Below are 25282 nucleotides of genomic sequence, written 5' to 3'. Positions count from 1 at the left end.
GTACCCGACAGAATAGTACAGCCGAATGTCTTTTTGTAGGACGGCGCGCGGTCGCATTTGTGTGAGCGGAAGATAGATTAATGGTGTCCATTATGCCGCGTCGACGTAGGTGGGGAAGAAGTATATCGCCAAGCTTCGGGTTTTAAAACACATTAGTACATTTAATTGGGCCATGGAAGCAAAATACAAGTTTGGTTCATTACAAAGACTGCTTCGTCCCGATAATAATGAGCTAAATTCTACTGCAAACATCAAACAAATAACTGGGACAATAAAGAAAACGTATTAAGCAGTGGTGGCTCTCCAACTACTTTTATGTTATTCTTCTACGACGTTGCAGAATATTTTAACCCAAAAGTGTTTTATTCCGGGGGACACCAGGATTTCGCTGGCGTCATATCCGCCACGGAAATGACACCAGTACAACGAAGCAAGCGGCCTGTAAAGCGTTCACCGCCGCACACAGGGTCTTCTTGCGGGGAAGCAACTTTTAGTACTAAAGCGTGCGTTATACTTAGGGTTAGCTTTTGGGTTTTATATTTTAACACGAAAGCGTTTTATGCCGGGATAAAACACCAAGGTTCACTGACGTCACATCCGTCACAAAAATGACGCCAGTAAACCTGTGCTGAAGCGACCCGCCAGCAGGACGTCACTCGCCAAGCACACCCACAAGACAGCCGCCGACCCGTAAATCATGCTCAGCTGCCGATTTCGCTGCACGTTTCATTTTCGTGTTTTACGGATTCCTGTGAGAGGAATCAACCAGTTTTTTATTCTTTGTGTGATTGAAGGCCGCTGACCAAAGCCATTTCAAAGAAACATGACTGGGCGATTGTATTGGGGCCGATAGTTTCGTTTTATTAGATACCTTCTTTGACATGCATTACTCACTTTGGCATGCATTACTTACAGTGACATGCATTACTTACATTGACATGCTTACATTGACATGGATTACATATTGACATGCTGTTGCGGTTGGCTCTCAAAACTACCTTTCAGTGATAGCCTTTATTTCGTCACTCCGGCACATGCTACGTCACTGGATCGCTAAATTGGAAAGTTTTTAAATATTTATTGCTTTTTTAGAATAAAACGGCATATTTTGTGGCTGGAATGGAGTTGAGTGAGTTACCAGAGGCTAGTTTCTGTGAGATCGAACAGGGATATTCGTTGTCACTCACCTTGAAGTGCTTGGAAGAATTTTTATCTAAGCGCCTGCAGTCGCCACTTCACCTGTCTTGACATTACGCAGCTGATGTTTCCGGTTCTCATTCAACAGAAGAATACTTTCTATCAAATATGTATACCGACAATCAAGATCTATCGGATACACCCGGAATTTTATTACAGTTTAACCTCGCTGTAACGAACACTGATTTAACGAATTATGAAATATAAAGAAATTTAAAATTTGGTTAATCATGCTTAATTCCAACGACATTTGGGCTATTTATAACGTTATAACGTAACGATGCGTTATAACGAACAAATTTCCTCACCGCGTGGCTAACAAAGTACCAAGTTAGCGTAGTATCAAAGCCTCTCCAAAAACTCGTCCCCTGACTGAAAAGGTTCCCCCAAGCAATTGAGTCTGCGGGAAATTTGTGTAGATATTTACACTGTTCTCTGTATGCAGAACATGCGAGTAGGAATAATGTTCATGGGGGGATATACGCACGATAATACGGTATATAATTAGTTTTGATTGGGTGCTCCTTAATTTTTTTTCTGGTGTGCATGGTTAGTACCTGCTGCGTGCTGGGCCCATCTCCCGTTCTAGACCCAGAATTGTTACCGCCTGTTTCAAAGAGAATTTCTGGTATACCGATTAAATCTGGGCTTCTCGCGTGATTTAATTATAACGATGAGCGACTGTAATAGAGCGATTGCTTACTGCGACGTTTTCTGGATGAGCTCTATAATTTTCTCGAGGAAGTCATAATCCCGCACAATGACTCTTTTCGTCCCAGGAAATGCCGATGGTCTACTGGCATTAAAGAGTGTCTGGAAGAAAAGTATCCAGTTGAAGACCTGAAAAAAAAAAAAAGATCTCTAGTCACCGCCGAATTACGTTTACTCAACAGCAGGTATTATAATCGACTAGAATGCGTTGCTGAGCTACTTCCTTTGAAAGCATGCTGAAAAGCTGCAGGTGCCTCCACTTTCTGAAATGCTAGTGTTATCATACAGAAAACTAAGCCGTAACGTATCCGGCACAACGATGTGTGTTAGGAATTTTGAAAAGTTGTGCGTTGATGTAAAAGCCGAATGACATATCTTAGCCCTAAGTATACCTTCCGGTGCCACTTTTGGCTTTAGATCCGAGGTCGTCTTTATGTTCCTTTTATGTGCACTGGTTCAGATGAATAGTATAATTTAATCAGCCGGGGTTTTCAGATATCCATCTCAAACCTTTCACGCTATTCCGACAATTATGCATTCAAAAGCGCTGTCCTGTACTTTGACAGCTCCTTTTTCTTTTTCGGGTAATTACCTTGCGACATTCGTTAAAGTTAAGTTGGAAAGCTTCGTACAGTCCCACCTACGTCCCTATAGGTATCTTTTCCGTTCTACGATGCAAAACTTTCGTGCAAATTGTGCTAACACTGCCTATGGTAATGTCTAGAGAGGGGAGTTAAGCCAAATGCCTATTTTGTTCCTTGCGTTCCTATCGCCCCATTTTGATATATGTGCACGAATTAGAGGTTGAGAAAGCCTTTTGTGGTGCTTTTTTAGTGCATATAAATGCCGATTTGTGGAATCGGTGGCTATATGAACACTCTTTAGGCTAAATGTTTGCTTCCGAGTGCATTTTTAGATGGTTATTTATGTCACCGGGCAGCATTGGACGTTCAGAACTTTAAGGGGTTGAACTCTAGTACTCTAGTCCTCTAGTTCAATCAAATCTCGTGATACAACTGCTAGCAGCAGTGGAATGGGACGCTCATTCTCTGTGACATGAGGCAGAATTTTGAATCCGAAAATTGGGAGATGGTCGTAGTTTGCGCAATTTCCACAATTTTTCACAGTGAACTTTGGGTTCTTTTCCGCGTTCTCTCAAAACAAATTTCTTCGAACATGTGCAGTGGCATTGTCGTTTGTAGAAGTGTACTAAATCCGGTCTATTTTCAGCGCAACGGTTCAGCATCGAATCCGCCTTCGTTAGCGCATCGTTCCGGCATTTAAGAACCAACTACAAATTCTTAAATTTTCTTAAGCCTTATATTTCACACTGCCAACGGGCACTAAAATACGCTTTATCAAAAATCTGTTCTGCTGCTAGAAAAACTTCTGGAAAATTCTCTTCGAATGCGTGGAAGCGTATTTTCAGTGCTGGGACGTCTTGTAGTATAAACAATTCAGAAAATATCATTGTACATGCGAAAATTCCTATGCCGCTTTCACTATAGGCGTCGCTTCAGCAAGCGACAGGGGCCATTGAACATGAATTTGAGCAGTGGGCGTGTTGAATTAAGCCAGCGGACTGCGATTAGTCCAGTCGTTTTATGGGACAATTGAACAACTATGTTCAACAGTTGGCGTCTCTGCGCCATTATAAACAATGAAATTTTAACAGCGAAGCTATTGAGCAAATAGTTTGTGCTTGGTGTCCGCAGTTAAAAATACCAAGAAAATGCCGAGCGCTGGAGCAGGCACGCCTCAAGCGCACGTACTCTTCAAGCAGTTCAGTTCAGTTCAGTAAAACTTTATTGAGGTAAAGGAAGGGATTAAAGGGAGAAACTCTTCAAGCGCACGTTTGTCAAGATAAGCATACCCACTTAAAAAGATTGACCAACATTTGCCAAAAAACAAAAACTACAACCTCCTTCTGCCTCAAGCGCAAGTTCGTCAAGCCAAGCATACCCACTTACGGAGATTAGCCAAACTTGGCCACAAAAAACTCCAGCATTCGCCATGTTATGACAAAACTTGCTCGGAACGAGAAAGACACGTCGTAGCGTACTCGTTAGCGCGTGCCTCACGCCGTAAAAAAAATATTGACCGCGTATCTGCTCCTTTCGTTGCATTTGTCGACGAAAGCGCATAGTCGACTGGCGCCCCTGCCAAGTAAATGCCTCCCTTCTCTTTTCTGCTTACCTCTCATGCTGTTCCTCTCCCATCTCGTTCTTTCCAAAATAACACACTAAAGGTTTGCTCATAGCAATTTAAATTTACCGCGTTCCACTGTTCCAGGTCGGGTGCCTTGATGCTAACGCTGCCGTACGGCGGAGACGCGTGTGAATAGAGGCACCCTACTCCAAAGTTTATGGAACTACGTTGCCCAACTCCACTAGCGTTCCAATCGTAACGTGGAACCTATCTAGTGAAACCTTTTGTTACTGTTGCCGTGTGATTTCTTAAAATGCCGCCGGGAGCTACAGGGACCGGGTGGCCGTTGTATGGCACCACCGTCGTTTCACCGAACAGCGCCGCCCGTGGCGAACCGCTCGTCAGTTGAATGCCGGTGGCGGTCAGCGCAGCGTAGTTGTGCATGGCTTTCTGTCGTTTTCTGCGGTGCGGCTTGCAAAGCGAACGTAACCCCACGTGCATTTTTCAGATCGCTAAATCTTGAGTGTGGATGTGAAGTTTACAAGGTATGCCATGTGTTTTATTTACGCCCATACTCAGTATTTACAAATAGCAGACGACGCTCAATGCGCCAAGCTGGAAGTCAAGCTGGAAGTGAAAGTTCAATGCTTCAGGCAATTTTTTCATGCCTGCATGCAGTTTTGCGAATCGAGGAGTATATTCCCGCTAAATGCTCCCACAAAGCCGGTGTGTGCAACCGATCTAGGAATGCTGCGGCGCAGGCCTTTGGCAGTTGATGACGAAACGGCGCCGACGTCGTGCACAAGCGAAAGACAAAGTTGGAGGGTGTCTTCGAAGATTTACCTCAAAACAGAAATTGTGACGGATGACGCTTCCGTATCTTCATTACCTACGGCTGAAACGTGTTTAATTTCACAGAAATGCTCTTACTACAGTCATCGGGAATAGTTGATATATAGAATAAATACCGCATGATGGTAGAATGTTATTGCTTGTCGTGGAGAAGCATTGCTTTACAATAATTGCAATGGTTTCTGGCTAGTTGGTAAATGGTTTTTGAAAAACCAATTCCTGCGTGATTGAAGGACGCAAGACAGGAGGGTGCCCTAAACCTGTACTCAGCTTCACAACTGAATGCTGCGGTCGGTTTACAAGCTGCCACCTACGCTTGAAAAATTATGTACACCTCCGTCTAACGACGATGATGGTTTATCGCAAAACTCTTTCGTATGGGTTTCCTTGGTTGGCTTCTGGATTTAAACTTTGACTAGTTAAGCGTCGAATTTGACCAGCACCTAGTTTGGTCTTTTGGTCGCAGCGTCGTTGACTTTGACCATTTCCCATTCGATTTCGCATGAAGAAAGCTTTGTGTTCAACCATCATAATCATTAGATGATTTTTCTGTTTAATTTTGGACTTCCATGCCCCTTCTCTAAATCTAAACTTTTTCCAGCATGTCGGAAATGTGTCGTGGAGGACTCGGGCTCATGCACCCATATTTGAGGCAACTAATCGCGCGTTTTTGGTGTCTTCACCAGGCATTACACAATTTTTTAGGTACTCTGTAAAGAATACTTAAGCATTAAAAAACACCGGCTGACGTTAACACTGCCACATTTTTTAACTATCGGGGCCAGCCTTTATTCTACGCAGGAGGTAAAACGGGTAGGGGAGAAGGGATGGTCTGTAGCTTGGGCTGTTGAGCTGGTGAATAACTTTGGCTCTTGATAGAATGACCACCAGAAACGTGGGTTTTCCACTTCGGCTTTCAGGTTCCCATGCTGTCACCGTGTCGCTCACCAAAACCGGAGGTACAAAGCTCACGGTTACAGAAAGTGTAAACTACCGCAACATTTCTACGGCTACACGGTAATCCATCTCGTATGCAGGTGCCTTTCTATTTAAAGCACACGTATCGAGGTATCCCAGCGCTAAGGCCTGCGTGGAAACCGTAGTCATTGAAACCAGTGAAGATAATTTAAAGTGGTAGAAATGGATTGTAATATTGCTAATAGTTTGATTCCTACTCAGATCGCGCGGAGCCAGGCGCAGAGCGCTGCAAAAGCGCTCGTGTCAATGTAGCCCTTCCCCAACCTTACAAGCATCCAATAAGTTTGCGTAGCCGTGAGTGCATTTAAGAAGAAAATAATACTAATAATAGTAGTTTTATTCGTACTCAGAACGGGTGGAGCCAAGCGCAGATCGCTGCAACACGTATGCCATTGCAGCCGATACCCAACTTTAGACGCGTCCGACAAGTTTACGTAGTCATTACTGCATCTAAGAACCCAACACATCTGTTTCGACTTCTTTTAATCTCACATGTCTGCTCACAACGCCACCAAAACATACAAAGCACCGAAGAAAACACGACAAAAACAACGGGAGGCTATGTAGTCCAATGCACCGGCTCATTCCACTGACGAGGGTAGCGCCGAGTGGTGGCGCCACCCGTCCAGCTGCCCGGTCCCTATAGTAGCGCGGGCAACGGCAGGTGATGAAGTGATTTTTTTTTTTCTGAAGTTGATGTAGTATTTTATTTGCTATCGCAAAAACCAAGCCACCTAAATTTTTTTAATAAAGGAAGAATGCAAATATCACGTATGTATTGATTTTCTGCCTTTTATTTGCGTAATGTCTTGTCCCTGTTCAACAATGTCGACATGTATGAACATTGCCACCGAACTAAGACGTTTACATTTGGCTGTAGGTATATCAAACTACTGCGCAGCTTCTGTTTCACTTTGGCCGGGTGCTGAATCGAGTCACAGGCAGGCAGACTGACAAACAGACATATAGACAGACCAAAATTTCTGTGTTGAAAGAGACACTCAAGTGAATTTGTCAAGCTGCCATTTTTGCTTCCACTGCGTAGACTGGCTCAAATGCACACACTTTTCATCATTTATCCGGGCGATAAGGCGGTATTTAATTTATAAAGACTAAAAGAAGAAAAACTGCAATGCGCGGTTTGCGGCGGCTGCGACAACTAACCGCGGTGACGTCAGGTAAAGGTGCTACGTTATTGGAAGATGTCCATGATAAGCATTCAAATAAGTTTCGGTTTCGGTTCTGTGAAACAACACGCTTGACATCCGAGGTTGTCGTTGTCTGGGCATTCTCGATATCTCAGTAATCGCCATACCGCGTTTCTGCCATGTTCTCGGCTGTAAAATGCGTCAGATAAGCCTACCAGGACGGCTAGGAATCGTAGCAATCACTAGGCGAGGCCAACGGAGTGGATGAACGCTATCCACGTCACCACACACGCTCAAATGCCATGCGCTTTTCACCCATCTTTCGAGCTTGCCTCACTCATACCTTTATAGTAAAAAGCGTGTTCGCACCAGGCTAAGGGTCTGCTGATCCTGTCTTATGTCCACTGCCCGCAAGCAGTCGGTGCTTATGGCAACAGCACACCAACGAGAACTCGCTAGCGCCCGCGTCAATGTGAGTCTGCACGCGTTCTGCGAACTCGCTCGTGTAAAAATGAAAGTTACAGCGCAAAAATGATAAATTCAACATAGAAAACATTGGCCGGAAATGAAGAAATCAACTTACACACAAAAAGTATGTACTCAACGGGGATTCGAATATGCAACTTTCAAAGTAACTAACCTAGCGTTCCAGACCACTCGACGACGAGTCAGCGCTGCCGGCATTTGAAATTTAATGTATATAATGTATAACCAGTTTACATATTTATTTAGTTTTACAATTTCAAGCAACTAAAATGACCAATTGTTGTATAGCGCTCGTGCAGTAAGCTTCCCCCAAATTTCCACAATATCTCACGTCTAGCAATTGCATTTCTTAGACGGGAAAGCGTTCGCAAATGTGTGGTCGTGCTGCTGACCGCTCTGCTTATTCATCCAGCGCAAAAAAGTTCTTCCTGCTCCCTAGTTTTACGCTGTACGGTAAAAGTTTTGGGTGATATTAGTTCCTTGGTACCTATATTGACTTCGCTGGCTCTTCTCCCGCCTTCAATTGGCCTTAGATTTTCCCACTAGCGTACCAGTCAGCGAAGCGTCGCATGTGCGCTTGTGCAGCGCTTGTGTGAAGCGACCTGGACTTGGAGCTTGATACAGTGTACAAACTAACAAACTAAAGAAAGGCACATTCTTCCATTCACAAACGTGTGTGGCTTAGTTTCCACTGAGCCAACGAATTGCGACGAGCCGTCGGCGGCCGGCGTACTAAGCGCTGGGCCGACTGACTCTGTTGGAAGGTCGGCGAGCCGTGCAGTAGCGCAGTCAAGCCAAGCCATCTTTTTCTGACGTCGTAGAAAACGCCACCGAAAATGGGCGAGAGTTCAGAGAGGAGGACAGCATTTTCGAATTGATTTTTCTTGTAAATAAAGTCGCGTAAACGCAGCGATAGCGCTTGAAACATGGCCTACAGACCCCAGACTACAAGTTGCGCTAGTAATCCGGCAATGTTTACTAATTACTGCAGGGTCCTTTTAAGTAGCCCAAGAAAGGCTATCGCCTTTTAAAACGAGAACAATGGCCAGGTTGTCAGAATCGGTTGTGCAGAGTCAGCCGTCTTACCCACTCCGCCATGGCCGTGAGTGAATACCCGAGATTCAAAAGGCTTACTCAGACGGCCACGACTGTGGAGAGAGGAATAATGCCACCTGCTCGAGCCACAACACGGGACACGTTGCACCTGCGGCGGCTAGTTTAATTGTGAGCGTCCGGTTCGTTCGTTCGTGGAAGAAGACCCCTCCTGGCGTCATCCACGATTGCAGCCGATTTGCTGCTTCTTCGCCGTTATAGCAACAAAGATCTAGTAAACGTCATTGCGGCAGCGAGGAATAAGCAAATCGGCTGCAATCGTCGAGTTACCGACATGATGGTCGTGAAAGTTTGTACAGCTTCGCTACCTTCAAGTCTTACGCGTTTGTGTGAGCTTCCTGCATTTTTTTTTTTGGGGGGGGGGGGGGAGGTTCCTGAAGTAGATAAGGCGGCGCACATCTTCGTTTGAAATTATTCGTATTTGTGCCTACATTTACGACATTGGAGACACAAAACGTTGCTTTGCCTGCCTGCCCTTGGCACCTAAAACGCGATTTTTTAACGCTTAGAATCCCAGCCTCCATTGAAAAGTTTAAAATGAAGGTTTTTGCGAAACCTGGTCCGGTCGTGATGCCTAACGTGCCAGTTTATGCCGCTCGTGTCTACCTTCGTCTTCGCGTTTTTTGCGCGCCATTTTTTTACTGCATAAAGGAGAAAAATTGCACGATCTACAACCAGATAACGGGAGGGCAGTGGGAGCGCAGGAAAATTGAATTGAATTGAGAAAACCGCCGTTGCCTGTAGTGGAGCGAGAGAGGAGGAGCAGAGAAGAGAGCGCTTTAGGTTGCTAGGCGGAAGAACACGGCCGTCTTTCGACGATGTACGCGGTGGAGGAAGCCCATAAGCTGCCACCTTTTCTCCTTAGAAAAGTTGGGAGCACAAATGTTGCAGCCCCACAGACTCAGCTGTAGAGGGGTTCTAACATCGCATTGTTCCCCCCAAAATTGGCATTTACCTCGCCTGCACTGTTGGGTGGGCCGGTTGGAAGAGTCGAGATCTGCACGGTATGGGTCGTTTCACTCGGCGTGTACTTTCCTCGTTCCTGGAAAGCCCGCAATAAATTTATGGTTTTCAGTTTAAAGCCCATGACATTTTCTTTTTCACTTCTTTTTCACTTTTCACAACTAACACAATAAACGAAAGTGCTTTGTGCCCATCAAAAGTTACGCCGGCTTCAGCAAGCAGAACGACATTAAACTTTTCCTTCAAAAACATTTTTCGCCACTCATCGCTCGATGAGGATAATTTTTAGCCAAGGCAACTTACCTCTGCGCGACGAGATCACCCGAACCAAACGAAACGCATTTTATGCCAATCACTTACGCGCAACTTTTCGTGCCACGGGCTATAACCAACTGGAACGACTTACCATCACACATAGCAACCGAAATTTACGTAACAAAGTTTCAAGAGTTCATTCACACATCGGTCACGAGCTAAAAAACGGCCTGTCGTTCTTATTAATTTTTTTCTGTGCGGTTTCTGATGCCCTGTAAATGATTTTGCTCTTTGCGTTCTTATTTACCGTAATTACCGGATTCTAACGCGCCCCCGATTCTAACGCGCACCCGATTTTCCAGGCAAAAAAACAAAAAAACTTGCACCTCCGTTTGTAGCGCCCAAGGAACTTTGTGAGCTAGAAAAACGAATGCGAGAGAAACTGGCGATTTATTCTCCGAAGTAATCTCACTCATCTCACTCCTCGTCGCTCCCCGAGAGCTCCTTGTCGCCTTACGCTGACCGCAACATCTCGTCATTGGTGCCATCAAGCGCGTTCGCGATGCCACACTTCTGAACGAACGTTCAACCATGTTCAATTGGATCGTGGCCCACGCCACGCATGCCCATCCGGTGAGCTTCTCCAGAGGCGTACGCTTCAGCAAACCGCTCCCACGCGTTCATTGCTGTTATCATTGCCATTGCTGTTATTGCTGTTATCAAGCACGCAAGTGGAATAAATTGACGATTTGTGTGAACGCCGAAAGAAAAGCCTAGGCGCCTAGATCCAAAAAATTGTTGCTAAAAGCTTTGGCGCCATCTTGAGATTGCGATGGCGATGGGTGGAACGAAATTTCAGCTGTTTTGGCAGTTTCGGTTTTGTATCCCATTCTAACGCGCATGCGATTTTTCGGCCTATTTTTGCGGAAAAAAGGTGCGCGTTATAATCGGGTAAGTACGGTAATTCGCTTTTCTCAGTGTTGCACGTTGAGACAATTTTTTGCTTGGTGCTTAAATCGCAACTGATTTTATCTCTCTATTTTTCGTTTTAACTACCTGATTGTGCATGTATATTCGTTGCATGTCCAAGCCCTTCTCCCATGAGGAAATCCCTTCCTTTGTGAACCTATAGGAATATTGTAAATTTAAAAAAAAAAAAAAAAACACTCGGAGAAGTAAGTTACATACCGCCGAAGTTTTCCCTCGTGCCGTGATACCTTGCGTGAGGGTCGTGAAGCATTTAGCCCTAAATTAGCAATTTTGGGGATCTGTTAGCGTGCGTGCCCCATCTCTTCGTGACTCAGCTTCCGCGCTGTGAGAGCTGCTCTTGATGCACATACATTAGGCCTGTGCTGTTCTCTTGACTCTTTTTCGCGTTGTACAGTAGCTGGATCGTCTAAACGTGCACGGTTCTATAAATTAATCCCTCCATGCAAGGGAAGGTGGGAATGATGTGAATATTTATTTATTCTCTATGAATATGTCGCTCTAAACAAACACTTTCACAGAAGAGAAGGAACCGATGAACGAACAGAACATTTGTCTTACCGCAGCAATCTCTTTTGCCAGGACGAAGAAATCTTGGCTGATGTAGTCGTACAGCTTCCCGTGAGGGGGCATGAAGTCCTGTGTTTTCAGCAGCAAGTAAAATAACTCGCTCTGTGCGATTGCCCTGGTTCTTCGGCGCCTCTCTATGGACTCGTGATTGGCTGGAAGCTTGCGCAACTGGAAACAACGGCACACCACACCACTAAAGCGCAAACACAACCTGTTCATTGTAATAACCGCGACAACAGAGTTTTAGCTGTCCGTCTGTTCCGTCGTTTACGTAGTTACCGTGTTGACCGGGACCCGAATGCGCGTGCGCGCGCAGGAAGGGCGAGGAGGCGCACCGCACCGTGACGAATGCACGCGCATAGCCAGGGCCGGCCCGCGGAACTAATCCACCCTACCGCGACGAATGCGAAAGTGCCCAGACGAGTCCCGGTCAACACGGTCCTCACGTACAACACGGAACATTCGGAGTGCCTTTCTTTCCACGGGTCAGCTTCCCGATGACTGGAAACACGGAAATATCACTCAGTGTTCAAATCAGGTATAAGAGAGTCACCCCTGAATTATCAACCCATACCATTAACCCGCATCCCATGCAAAATCATCGAACATGTCATCTACACCCGGATAATGGACTTCCTAAATTCAAATAACTTTTTTTAATTCTGCGCAGCACGGGTTTCGCAAAGGTTTCTCGTGCGAGGCTCAACTAGCCATGATTTCGCACGACTTGCATATTAACTTGGATTCTAACGTGCAGAGTGACGCCATCGTTTTGGACTTTGCGAAAGAGTTCGATAAAGTACCCCATAAACGCCGTATGTACAAACTTTCCTGGTTAAACCTACACCCCGATGTCCTAAGTGGATCCGTGAATTTTTAAGTAAACGCACTCAAGCTGTCTTTGTTAACAATGCTACATCTACTTCCCTTCCGGTAACATCCGGTGTCCCGCGGGGGTCAGTTCTGAGTCCGCTTTTGTTTCTCATATTTATTAACGATCTCCCAACTCACGTATCCTGTAATATCCGAATGTTTGCTGATGATAGTGTTATTTACCACACTGTTTGTAACACTTCTGATAAATTAGCTCTACAAAGTGATCTTAACAATGTAAAACAATGCCCCGAAGATTGGCTAATGGAGCTCAACCCTCACAAATATAAAGCCTTATCCTTCACCCGCCGCCGCTCTCCACTTGTTTTTTCTTATGCTATCAGTAACGTTCCAGTTGAAACAGTTAGTTCATTTAAATATCTGGGAGTCACATTCTGCAACGATCGTTCATGGGGTTTACATATCACCAACTCATATCATCGGCAAATAAAACGCTGGGATTGTTGCGACGTCATCTACGTAATGCACCTAGAAATGTAATTGTATCGGCTTACAAAAGCCTTCTAAGAAGGAGGAGGAGGAAGTGATTGTTGGGGATTAGGGAGGGGGAGACAGGGGCCGCGATAACTGTCTGGCGTTACGCCGACACCTCAACCAGCCGACCTTGTAAGAAATAAACTAGAATATGCTTCCCCAATATGGAGCCCGCCACAAGCCTATCTTCAAGACGTTCTTGAGTCCCTTCAAAACCGTGCCGCTATGTTTGTCCATAGTTCGTACTCCCATGACGTCAGGGTATCTTCACTGAAGGCAGAAATTGAACTACCCCTCCTTTCCTTTCGCCGCCGTATAGCCAGTCTTTCCTTATTTCACAAGTTTTTTCCACAGCTCGATGCGCACGCCACCTTATTTTTCTCCCCCACGCACATCTCTCAACGCACTGGCCATCCCCTTCAAGTCGCACGCCCACGTGCACGCAACGTTACTTTTAGATGCGACGCTCAGAGCATCTCTTGTCGGCGGCCCTGTCCTTCCTGCGTGCATCCGTTGTTGTCCGCAGCCACTCTCCCCCTCTCCTCTCCGATAGCGCACACTCTCTCGCGAGGGGCATTGGATTGGATTCGATTGGCTTGGCTTGGCTTGACTTGGATTTGGATTGGATTAAAGTGGATTGTGTTGTATTGTGTTGCGTCATAGCCGTGGCACTCTATCTCGGCGGTCTCCTCTCCTTTGGGCACGCTGCGCATATAACCGGTGTGCCGCTCTGCGGCGGCCTTTCGGTCGACGGTTGCTCTCCGCTTGCGCTTGAACCCCCCTCAGCGTCGCATCCCACCAGGGTTCCCGCGAGGGGAGGTGGGCGTAATTTTTTTTCTACATCATTTTTTCCTCACACAGCAGCTGCCTGGAATGGGCTTTCGGGCGACATTCCTGCCATTACTTATACTTCCACCTTCACAAGCAGTATCACTAATCACGTTTCACCGTAGGACGAGCGATTCTTTTCTGCTCGGTTTTTTATGTACCCACCCCTTATGTAGTACCCCGCAAAGGGTCTTTAAGGAAATAAAATGAAATGAAATTACACTGCCAATAGCTGCTCTAATAGCAGGTACCTCCTGTTACAGTTGAGCCATAATTTTCTTTACTTGCGAAGCTTTATACGATTTCTTAGAGCAGCGTTGCTTTCTGTTGAGAAAAATCTAGGGAAGCTTGCACTCATGCGCAAGACTTGAATCGCGAAGCTGTTGTAGGTGAGCATTGACGGACACATAGTTTCAGTAGCACGCCCTGCCTTTCTGTTCGCGGCCTCTTCCTCGGCCATGCGATCTTTCCGCGGCCGGCCCATGCCGACAACTGCGAAGGCGTTGCGCGCGAGGTCTCTTGAACCATACTGAGTGCATGCGCACGACGATGCGAGCTCCCGCGCGAAGGGTTCTCCTACGATACTGAACGCATGCGCACGCTCCTCTAGATTGTTGCGGCGGCCGCTATCACGTGCCTTTCCGTTGTGAAGTGGGTAATGTGACCGGTGCGCGAAGCCTACGCGATAACGTTCCTCGCGGGGAGTTTTCGGCGCGCAAGAACCCCAACTTACGGCCAGTAAGAACAGCTCCGCTCTTAAAACTTCGGCTGACTGTATGTGCCAGGCTTCGGAGCGAAAAATTTTCCCGAGGTACATCCGCAGAATATCATCACGACTCATTGAGTTGTCATTGCATTCCTCACGACGACATTCTAAAGGGACAGGTTTACTCGACCGATACTTCTTATCGATGGTCTTAGGCGCAGAATGTGTTCTGAGGCTAGATTGTACGACTGCAGCGTGATATGAGAGCCGTTTCTTGGGCTCCCCACTTCCACATTTCCTTCTCACACACTTCCCCGCCCCCAGCTCCCCACTTCCTCGCCTAAATCCCTACACCCCCCTTCCGTGAGCAATGGGAGAGAGCCTTAACCACCTACAAGCCTCTGGCCGGTAGTGACACATGCACATGAAAGCTGCTGCTTGGTCCCGGATGGCATCAATAAGCCATATCGTCATGAACCATATTTTTGGTTTGTTTGTTTGTTTATGTTTTGTTTTTGCCGACCGGCTGCGCCGGGCTATGTCTTCTGTGTTATCCATGGGTCAAGTAAAGCGCATGTTCCATTCTTTATACCGCACGTGTTATCTCCTTTGATAGGGACAGTGTTTCGAACTAACGTCACCAGCCTAGAACAATCTTCTTTGATCTACAGTGTTCTGGATGCAATCAGACTGTTCGAGAAACCATCGCGCCGAGAGATAAATGCCCGCAGAGCAGACGCCGCGGCATTCCACTCGCCGACGCTCGCCTGCGCACGTCACTTTGCTGACTGATGCTTCGCCGCCTCGGTATTCTTTGAGTTATTAGGGACGCACAATTTCACACCAGTAAACTTGTTTTCTTTGAAGACAACTGCGTCGTCTTTGGCTTCGTGACAATATCTTCACGAACCCGCCAACGCCCAGATGTGGATGTTGAAGTGAACCGGCACGACCTCTGCCAGCGGTGATATTCCTTCCCCTGTGGATACCAGCCAGACATTTCCTGTACGAACCCAGCGCCACCTTCTGGATCACTTCGAGCACTCCTTCTATTGTTATGGGCACCCGTTAAAGTAACTTTGCTGTATGGCCTCACTACCCGGATGGGTCGAACCACAGGTATTGGCGCAAATGACCCAGGAAGCACAGAAAGTGTGTCCCAAAATCGGACCGTCTATGGGCGCTTTCTGAGATGTGCGGCCAGCATTCAGGTTCTGGCAGCCACTGATCAGCCGTTGAAAAGCCAACATTGGTCCACCAGCAGTTCGGTATTCCTCCGGCCGCCCGTGTTCAGACACACAACGGCAGGCACCCGGCTTCCAAGTATTCAGTTTACACTCGGCGGCCGTTGTTCAGAAAAAGGGCATCCGGTTTTCCTTCGGGAAGCGGTATCCAGCCGAAGCACGGCAAGTGACCGACCACAGAATATTCGTATTCTTGTGGCAGCTGGTTTTCGGAAGGAGACCGGCCGGAGTGCGGCTGCCGTGCATTCGCTCTCGACCTCGGTTGGAGCCCCATCAATGTATAACATATTGAAGGACTTGTGGTTTTTTTCTCGCTGTAAAATTTTCTATTGTTTTCCTCTAGTAAATTACGGTGCTTTGGTGCCTTTTAAGTAGGCTTAAGGGTGGGGCGCGTTACACCAACACGTTTAATTAACGTTCTGCATAGCATCTACGTTCCGCGGTTGTAACTAACTCGGAACGGAATATTGCCGGCCAGAAAGACGTATGCCCAACGCGGGAAAGCTTCTCACGAACCCAATAATAATTTAACGAACCTGGACAGCTCCAGGTTCCTAAACTTCCTATAAAAGATCTTGCGGTTAGAGTTTCAATAGATGATTGGCATATCTACCAGCAACGGTAGGAGATGTCTGAACGTGGTCTTTCTTTCCCTATATCCTTAGAATGTGGGTGTACATGCTTGGGTAACTGACTTTTCTGAATATAGTGTACCCCCAATAAATTTGTACGCATTACAAAATGCTAATATGCTCACTTTTGTTTCAGCGAGATTAACAAAGAGACCGAAGACTTGAAGGTACGCATACATAGAACGAACAAACAACCCAAAAGGTGCGGCCCGTATTCTAAGTACCGCAATTTCTGAGTTTTCCTTCCCCTCAAACACGCAAAAGCTTTGCGCTGGCTGCTAAGAATTGTGATGCAAGTATTCCTAGAAATTTATAATGCGAAAGCATTAATAGACCATTCAGTGAACAAGCAGCTGTCAACGTCTGCAGCAATAACAGCGAAACGGCTCGTAGACAACTTCTTTAAAGCATTCCATAGCGCGAGGTGTTCTATAGCACCCTTTTAAGTGCAATGCACTTCTTAAGCGACCCTGAACCTGCGTCCACCGGCGATGTCCGCGCACGTGGAGATGGGCGCGCGCAGCCTGGCCGCTGACATAGCACATACCCACGTGGGGGATTGGCCAGGAATCTCCTCGTCCCCCTTGGCAACGGGGGGAGATGGGCGCGCGCCGCCTGGCCGCTGAAATGGCACATACCCACGTGGGGGATTGGCCAACAATCGGGCGTGAGAAGGGCTAATGCACCTGCTTAAAGGAGTACTGACATGAAATTTCAAAGCTGAGATCCGCTCTAGCAATCAAGTACAACGACAACACAAATAGGTGTCTGTGAATAAATGCATCTTTCTTTCTTTGTAGTTGTGTGTGTGTGTGTGATCTCTCTTTCGCGAACATTACCGAACCGCGCAAATTCAACGCGTGCATTCCCACTTTCACATTCTTCCCCTCGGGGAAATGCGGGGAATTTTTTAAGTCGGCCGTAATAAAAGGTGGCCTCCAACGCCAGTATACTGCAGATGAAGTAAAGTAAGCCAGCGGAGGAAAACAGAAAAGGTAGCGAACAGGCATGCAGCGGAATTCTCCATCGGTTTCCACTCTTCCAAAACGTAGCGGCAGAAACGATCAGCGGCGCAGCGCGTAGGAGACAGACGGAAGCCTTCGGAAGCATAGGGCGGAAGTGGGTCGCCAAAACAAATCGTCTAAGGCGGCAAGATAACGACGCCCTTCCAAAACGTGGGGTGCAAGCAAAAAGTCTCGGACGTTTTACTGGACATTAAAGGCCGACCTCCATGCAGCGAAATGTCGGCGAAAAAATGGCGAACGACTCCCGGCGGCGGCCGCTCCACCGCCGGCGTAGTTAATACGGTTGTTCGCCGGTGACCTAGCGCTCATAGCCGTCACCTTCTCCGTCACGGCGCCGTCACGTCAAGAAACCGCGACGGAGACGTAAACGGAGTAGCGTTCGTACTGGAGCTCTCCGTCAGAGTACAGGGTCGTCTGCCTAGTGATCAGTTTAGCCTAGAATTGAGTGTGCTTAATCTAAAAAGTACGAAAATGGCTTAGATTTTTACGTGGGCTCACTTTTTGCTAAATTTAGCCGTAAAAATTTGTTTTCTGATCGGCTAATTTACCACGGGCATGGTCCCGTCGCGTTGACGGAACGGAATCGTAGAGCTCGGCTTCCCGTCCCCGTCGTACCGTTTTCGGGGAGAAATCGCCCGAGAAACCGTCGCCCATGACTGAAGACGGTGACGTCACGGTAACGTGACCGGCTGAAACACGACTGTGTGAATGTGGGCTTAGGTGAGCTAGACACCGAACGCGATCGGAAGTGGCAAACGCCATTTTGAAGCCGTAGCCAATCAAAGCTTTGTACTTCCTGCCTGCGGAGAGCGCCTGCGCACTCTGCAGCCAAAGAGCAGACGCCCCTTTCGAGCCTTTTCTGGATACAGTTGTATCTCTTGGGCAGTAAGTATGGACAGGAGACTCTAAGAGAAGAAGACGGCGTAGGCGGGTAGTTGCCATTTGGAGTGTACCACGGTGTAGAAAACTGTAGTCGAAATAGAGAAGTTCAGGGCGTGAAACCGAAACTATCTGCAAAGCAAAACAACACCAAAGCAAAACCCCCGAGCAGCTTCGCCCATAGTTGCCATTTGGAAATATTTGAGCGCTAACTATGAAGCCAGTCTCCAAAAAAGCTTGTACGAAAAGCAAATAAGTAAATAAACAATATTTCAAGTGTTTACATCAAGTTTTATTACTTCGTAGTTAGGTTTTGTGAGAAAGGTTATATTTACGCACACGTTGTTTTGGATTGTACATCTGGCAACCATAATGCAAGCAGCTCGCTCGTCGGCGGCGTTCGCCGCATCACGTTGCATGGAAATTGGGGTGGGCGAAAACTAAGCGGCGCGTCAAACCGCGGCTACCACCGCGCGAAGTTGGCCGAGAAATTTCGCTGCATGGAGGTCGGCCTTAATGCTTCCGCATTCAGAATTACAGACATCCTTCAACACTTTTCTTAACTTTTTCGTAAATTCTAAATGCTTGCACAACGTAGTCAACCAACGCATAAAGTAGTTATAAAAGGGGGTCACAAAATACTTTACCCTTACTCCATTAGAGAACTTGGGAACTTGCTCGAAAGATTTTTCTCTTGCCAAATTTCGGCGTTCTTCGAGCGCTAAGATTGCTTTATTGCGGCAATGCGGGAGCTATTGGCAGGATTCGTTTCAGTTGCAGCAATAAATGCTTTCGATAGCCACTTTAGAAAAAAAGACAAATTGGAAGCCGGATCTTCCACGACGAGCAAGTCCCGTAGTGCCGCTCCGTGCTGGCGATAACATTAGCTTTCATAATGCTTCCAGACGTGAACGAAAGATTTAAAGCGTTTATCGGAAGCGTTGTGGTCTCTTTAAAAAGTGCTTATGTGTACTTAGTTTTTATTGTTATCATGTTTACTACTACTACTGTTACTACTGCTAGGGTGTCACGTTGATTGATTGATTGATTGATTGATTGATTGATTGATCGATCGATCGATTGATTGATTGATTGATTGATTGATTGATTGATTGATTGATTGATTGATTGATTGATTGATTGATTGATTGATTGATTGATTGATTGATTGATTGATTGATTGATTACCACGATTCGTTTCGCTGTCGCTTGCTGCTGCGTGGGCACAAGGTCGACGCCAAAAAATATTTCCAAGTTGGCGCTCCTCATGACTTTCCCCAGCACTTCTGGTATGGCCGGGAAGGTGCTGTTTTCGATCCGACTGTACGGGCTACTGGGAAGGCCGAGCTGCGCCAGCGCTCGTTTGACGTGACCTGCGAAAATAATTTTTCTCCCGTCGGCAAATACGGCGGACAGCCTCTTCGTGTACGGACGTTCACAAAGACCCAACGAAGTTGCTGTTTCTGCTAAAATTTCAAGTCGAGTGGGCAAGACGTGCTAGAGCTTTCACTAATTATCACTAACGAAACGTTTGTCTTCCTGCATCCGGAGTGTTAGAAATGGTCGTGGCAGTAACACGCCACTGGGATGGCTTCGATTCCCAACTTAGGGTATAATAAACCCTGTAATTGAGGTACTGCAGATCACGTGGCTTGCGTGCCTGGATAATAAAAACCTTGAGAGGAACCTGCAGGAGCTCCTCTTGAGTTGTTTCGACATTTCACATGCGAAAGAAGGAGACTGGCCGCGTAATAATATCGTATCACACAGACGTACCCCGGCAAGATTAAGCAGAAACGCATTCGAGCCGTTGGAAACAGCGCCTGTAAATATATTTTTCGAAAGAATGGGCTACGTTCTGTCTAAGGAACGACTGTGCGTCGATTCCAATAGATGCTTTAAGCTTTGAGTTCAGAAAGTACTGCTAACAGAACAGTCATTGTAGCGTAAAGAATGATATGAAACTTGTTGGGGTGAGTCATAGGAAGAGAGAAAGAGATTAAACCCAGTTTCACCCGTTGTGAAATCTGCTGAAACAGAGCTGTGGTTCTCTTTAGTGCCACTAGATAAGATACACAGAGCAATCACTGAGGCACGTAAGTGAGCAACAGCGGCCATTTTGGTGTTTACCAGTGTCGCCAGATTGCCGCTCCTGCGGCCTCGCCGCTAATTTTGACGAGGTCATCTGTAAACAACACTGCCGGAGACGCAGCAACACGGCATCTTTGGACACCCCTCTGCAACTGAAATGCTGTGAAGCGCGTTATCTTTTATTCGCGTTCGGAGCGACGCCAGTCGCACGCAGCCGCAGAGCAGGGACGACAAGCTGAGACTACTACAGTTGACCGACCGAAAACGCTTAAACAACAACATGGCGGTGCCTGTGAATCGCTGCAGTGTAAACGAGTGTCACGTGATGCGAACTGACCAATGATTACGGCGGCGCAACGAAACTATAGGAGAAAAGAGTCTCTGTAACCTTATCTAGTGACACTAGTTCTCTTGTGTAGGCCCAAACGTCAAGGCGGGCTCGCCCGAAAACGGTGGCGCCGTCGCGGCGCAAATACTGTCTCGCGCAAAGGAATCGGCAGCTAAACGACCACAGTGGGAGGCTCCCTCCCTTCTCTCTCCACTAGCAGGAAAGACAGGAAACCCCCAGCAAGACCACTGCACCATCTATCAGTTGGTCTAAAAACCGCTCTCTGCAAGGTTGCCGGCGGATCTGGGAACCTGCTTCTACGTGATGCACGATCTTGAACGACCTTGGCCACGGTGCTCCTTTCGCTTGAACAAATTTTTAGCAGTTTCCCTGTTGAGAGAGAGAGAGAACAAAACTTTATTAAAAGGAAAAGAAAACCGGGTTAGCGAGGGGGCGTGGCGGAGGACCAGAGGTCCGCCGCGACCGCCAGAGCTCGGCAGGTGACCAACACTTGGCTGGACTCCTCGGAGCTGCCCAGGGCCTGCTCCCAGTGGAATGAGGAGGGGAGTGGGGAATATGGGTCAGCAGGACACTCGCAAAGAGAGTGATACAGAGTATCCAGCTGACCGCACTTGGGGCAGTGGGGTGTGTGGAATTGATGTGGATGTGTATGTATTAGTTGAGTACGATGAGGGAACGTGTGCGTTTGGAGTATCCGCCACATGTGGGCAGCCTCGGGGGATAGGTGTGGGTGGGGGGGTGGGAGAGTACGGCGGAGGAGGCGGTTGAAACTTTGTTCAAGTGCAGAAAGAAGCACCATGGCCAGCGGTGGGAGGCTGGTGCCCGCCGGGACAACGCCAAAGGCACGTGATTAGGGAGTTTTAGCATAGCGGCTAGCGGAGGCTCACGCTACGGCGGCGGGTTAGCGAGACCCGACTGCGCATGCGCACGCGGGAAGTGTGAGGAGGTTGCCCCTCGGCGGAGAGAATTCGCGGCAATGGCGAAGGCCGGACGGCGAAACTAATCCACCCTACCGTAACGAATTTGCACCTGCACCGTCAGGCCCCTCTACCCGCCGCCGTAGCGTTGGCGGACGGTAACCGCTATGCTAAAACTCTCTATTGTCGTGATTATGTAGTGTTGGAGACAGTTTAGATGGCGGTGTGCGCAGGGCAAGCATCCCGTTTTACATGAAATGTATGACGTGTGTCAGACTTCGTTATTCTTCGAATGCGCTTTTTGGAAGCGTCGATTCACCATTCAGGCTCCTTGTGGTGAAGCGAGCTAACGGAAGCATTTTTTAAAGAATGATCGAAGACCACATTTCTAGAATGGCTTCAAAATCTGCATTGTTTGCGTATTTGAAAACGGTTGCTGAACCCAAGTAAATATTTCACACAATGCTGTAGGTTGCCATATAATTTTTTTCGCTCACTGTTATGATTCAGCTTAAAGGGACACTGCAACACTTTTTTCTTTTTCTTTTCAATTTTTTTTTGTATCTTAAAATGTTTGCAGAACCGAGTGAACCAACACATGCAGTACATAAATGAAGGGGTCTCAAAGTACATCAGCATAAAATTACTGCTCTATGCCCGCCAAAAACTTGTTCAAAAGATTTTAAAACGAAACTTTAGTGTTCTCTCTGATTGAGCCTGTAACGCGAAAACGCCCTGCACGAAAGCGAACTCTCTCTGACGATGATGATGAATTATGATGGATGAAGTTTTTAAAAAAGACGCTTCAGTGGCCGGAATCGAACCTGGGCCCTTGCGCGTTATGAAGCCAGCGTCTATCCGAATGCTCTGTTTCGGCATGGTCCAAACTCAGTCCAAACTCAGGCAACAATTGAAGAATTCGTCACAACAAAGCTTCGCGTTCAAACGTCGTCGTCGTTAGACTGAGGGGAACATAATTTTTCTCTGTTTTCTCTGCATAATTTTTTTCTCAGGGGTTTTCGCATTCTTCGACCTCTAGAATTACGCCATTACAGTTGCGTAGTGGCTATTGGTCGGCTTTCCTTTAGTAGCCGCAATTAACGCATTCGATAGCCACTTGAAACAGACGGGTACAAAAGCAAAGAAGAAACGGAAGGCGTATCTTCCGCAAAAAGGAAATCGCGCAGTGCCGCTCCTTGCTGGAGATAACTATGGCTTTCTTGGTGCTTCCAGACGCGGCTTAAGGAAAGAGGAAAAGCGTTAACCGGAAGTGTTGCAGAGTCCCTCTGACTGAATTAATCAGCTCGCCCTCCGGTCTTATGAAAGCATTACTAGGATGCAGCATTAACCTCCGCGGTGTGAGCAAACTACCACCTACAATCTACGAAAAAAAATTGGGCCCATCTCCCCGCGAGGGGGACTCGAGTAAATGCGTCGCATAGGGGGTGGGTGTATTGCGTTAAAGTTTAGTGTTTGGGGAGTTGGTGGTAGTGAATACGTTGTATCAGCAGATTCTTGACGTAGTTTGAATGAGTCAAGGATATAAGGCGCGTTCGTAGCCTCCCATTCTGTGTCGGCTTTGGGGCGCAGTGGGTAGAGCACCATGTACATTGCGTTCCGCCCGCAGGGTCGAGGGATCGAAACCAGGCGCCGGATAGTATTTTTTTTTATATAGTGTAGGGCGACGGGTGCGGACAACGACGGTGCGGACTAGGACGGACGTCAACGTGGGTGACATCGTGAGTTACTGAAATGCTCTGCATTTAAAAATTCGTATGCATCGCAGGAGTGGACTGCGTGGGAGGATTGCAGGATCGTTAAAGCGGACGAATGTGTTATCGGGCAAGTTGGTACCCAGCTGTGGAACACATTACAGTGCGAAGGCAGAGGAAGAGCATAAGACCGAACCCGGGAGAAGATGAATACCATAAGACAAAGCACGGGACAGCGCTTGTGCCGTGTCCTGTCTTATGGTCTTCGTCTGCCTTCGCAATGTAATGTGTTCCACAACTGTTAAAGCGGAGTTGATTCAAAATTCGCTTCAAAGGTCGAACCCAGGCGAGGGCTGCGTAATGGTTTCAACTGTTTCTGAGCAATGCTTACCAATATTTACTTTGTTTCGGTCGCTTTCTGTAAAAAAAAGCAGAGTAAAACAAACAGGAAGAGGCAATGCTTTGCAACTACAGTAAGAGCTTAAAACAAATGTAAAGCGGCGGTGTGCTGTCCGCTTCAATAGCCAAATAATTAGAAACGTTGGTAAGAAAATGTTTCAACCCGTCCTTCTTTGTGGTCGTCTGTACTAGATATCTTATTTCCTAAAACTTCAGTGGAACTCTGCCCTACGGCTCAGTTTCTGAGACTTTTTCAAGGCCGAGCACAACGTCGTACATCACAGTCCCAGATGCGGCGACACTTTTTAAGGAAAGAGGTACACCCTTGTGCCGCTATTTCAGCAGCGCTTTTTGGGAATCGCTACGAGGTCTAAATGACTTCTTAGAGGCTTCTACTACGGCGCACTTCATAGCCGAGGTGGAGCGTCGGTGCGCAGAGCGAAAACTTCAGTGGGCCTACTTTAACAAAGCGCCCATTCAAGTCCAATGGATGTGTTTCAAAGAGGAAAGTAAGAAAATGCGAGGCTCCGTATACGACTTGACTCGAAAAATTGACTAATTCCAATTGCATTGCATTTCTTACTGCGACTTGTGCCAAATTGTGTACGCCTCACCGAGCTATTCGTATTTGCTCCCTTAGGGGCAACTGCTCCCGTAGGGACATTAAGGTGCACTACGACGAGGCAGACCAACAATCTGTTTTTACGAATATGCGCTTCACCACGGCAGAAGACAAGCCATGGAAGCGTAGAACTTTTTTCTTAGTAAAGCGACATGACTGTCTTGATCATTTGTCGATTTTTTTTTCTTTCTGGGAAGGGGGGGTCTAAGAGATTGGTCACCTGTGTGCATTACAGGGAAGCACATAAATCGTTCTGCACCTAAGTGTTATAAACAAAGGTTTTTTTTTTTTTTTTTTTTTTTTTTTACTATGCGTCAAAGCCCCAAATTCATGTCTTCCAGTATTTAAAGGGTGAAACGTCCTCCCCGCTGCATTCTTACTCTTCCGCAAGCGACTTCCAGCTTACCTGAGGTGCAGTTTTTGATAAAGTACAGAGTCTTGTAAACTGCATCTTCCTTGCTCGCGTTCTCACGCTTTGCAAAGTCATTGTAATCGTCTACAACAGAACAGAAAAGAAAAAGCTTTCACAAAAAGATAGGAGCAGGTTACAATAACAAAGAACTAGTTAACACCCCTTTTTGCACTATATGCCTTTATTACATTTTTTTAGCGTTGTATATATTCATATCTTCACCTTAGAGATATAATATCAGTTTAAGTGTTATATAACGATTACCACAGAAAGGACGGTTTATAAGGGAGGCAAGAGTTCCTGATGTCATATTCTGCCATAGCACCCGAATACTGTGTGATGTCGAAACCGAAACTTACGTGAAGTCACGTTCCAGGCTGGAGACATTAACGACAAAAATAAATTTAGATTGTCGCCGTCGCTTATGTGGCGTGAAAACGTGAACACCGAGTGTGGCGGCCACTCCTGTCGCATCGCTAGCGTTTGTCGCTCCAGTCGCAAGTGTGAACCGGCCTTAACACTGGCGACCGATATCTTCGAACACAAAGGACCGCAGCCACTTGCCATCAGGTCCTGACACGCAGCTCCGACGCTACAGTTATGCATTTGCTTTGGCGATACACGTTTGCTTTTGTGTGCATTTGCTCTTGCTCTTGGATCGCTAACTCCCACTTTTTGGGGGAGAGTTTG

General features: G+C 46.9%; 1 protein-coding gene across 1 annotated transcript in view; it reads right to left on the bottom strand.

Moving 5' to 3' along the window:
* LOC144153134 (uncharacterized) overlaps positions 1 to 25282 on the bottom strand; it is a 99844-nt gene that overhangs the window by 40749 nt on the left and 33813 nt on the right. The window contains exons 12-17 of the mRNA XM_077684788.1: positions 24587 to 24676; positions 23551 to 23577; positions 19279 to 19463; positions 11400 to 11576; positions 9589 to 9675; positions 1901 to 2037 (exon numbers count right to left, since the gene is read on the bottom strand). Of these exons, the coding sequence (XP_077540914.1) occupies positions 1901 to 2037; positions 9589 to 9675; positions 11400 to 11576; positions 19279 to 19463; positions 23551 to 23577; positions 24587 to 24676 (703 nt within the window). The remainder of the gene's footprint in view (positions 1 to 1900; positions 2038 to 9588; positions 9676 to 11399; positions 11577 to 19278; positions 19464 to 23550; positions 23578 to 24586; positions 24677 to 25282) is intronic.

The sequence above is a fragment of the Haemaphysalis longicornis genome, unplaced genomic scaffold (assembly GCF_048455015.1).
Source record: "Haemaphysalis longicornis isolate Haplotype H1 unplaced genomic scaffold, Haemaphysalis longicornis Haplotype H1 scaffold_9, whole genome shotgun sequence".
Taxonomy (NCBI): Eukaryota; Metazoa; Arthropoda; class Arachnida; order Ixodida; family Ixodidae; genus Haemaphysalis; species Haemaphysalis longicornis.
This window is presented reverse-complemented; position numbering and strand designations above follow the sequence as displayed.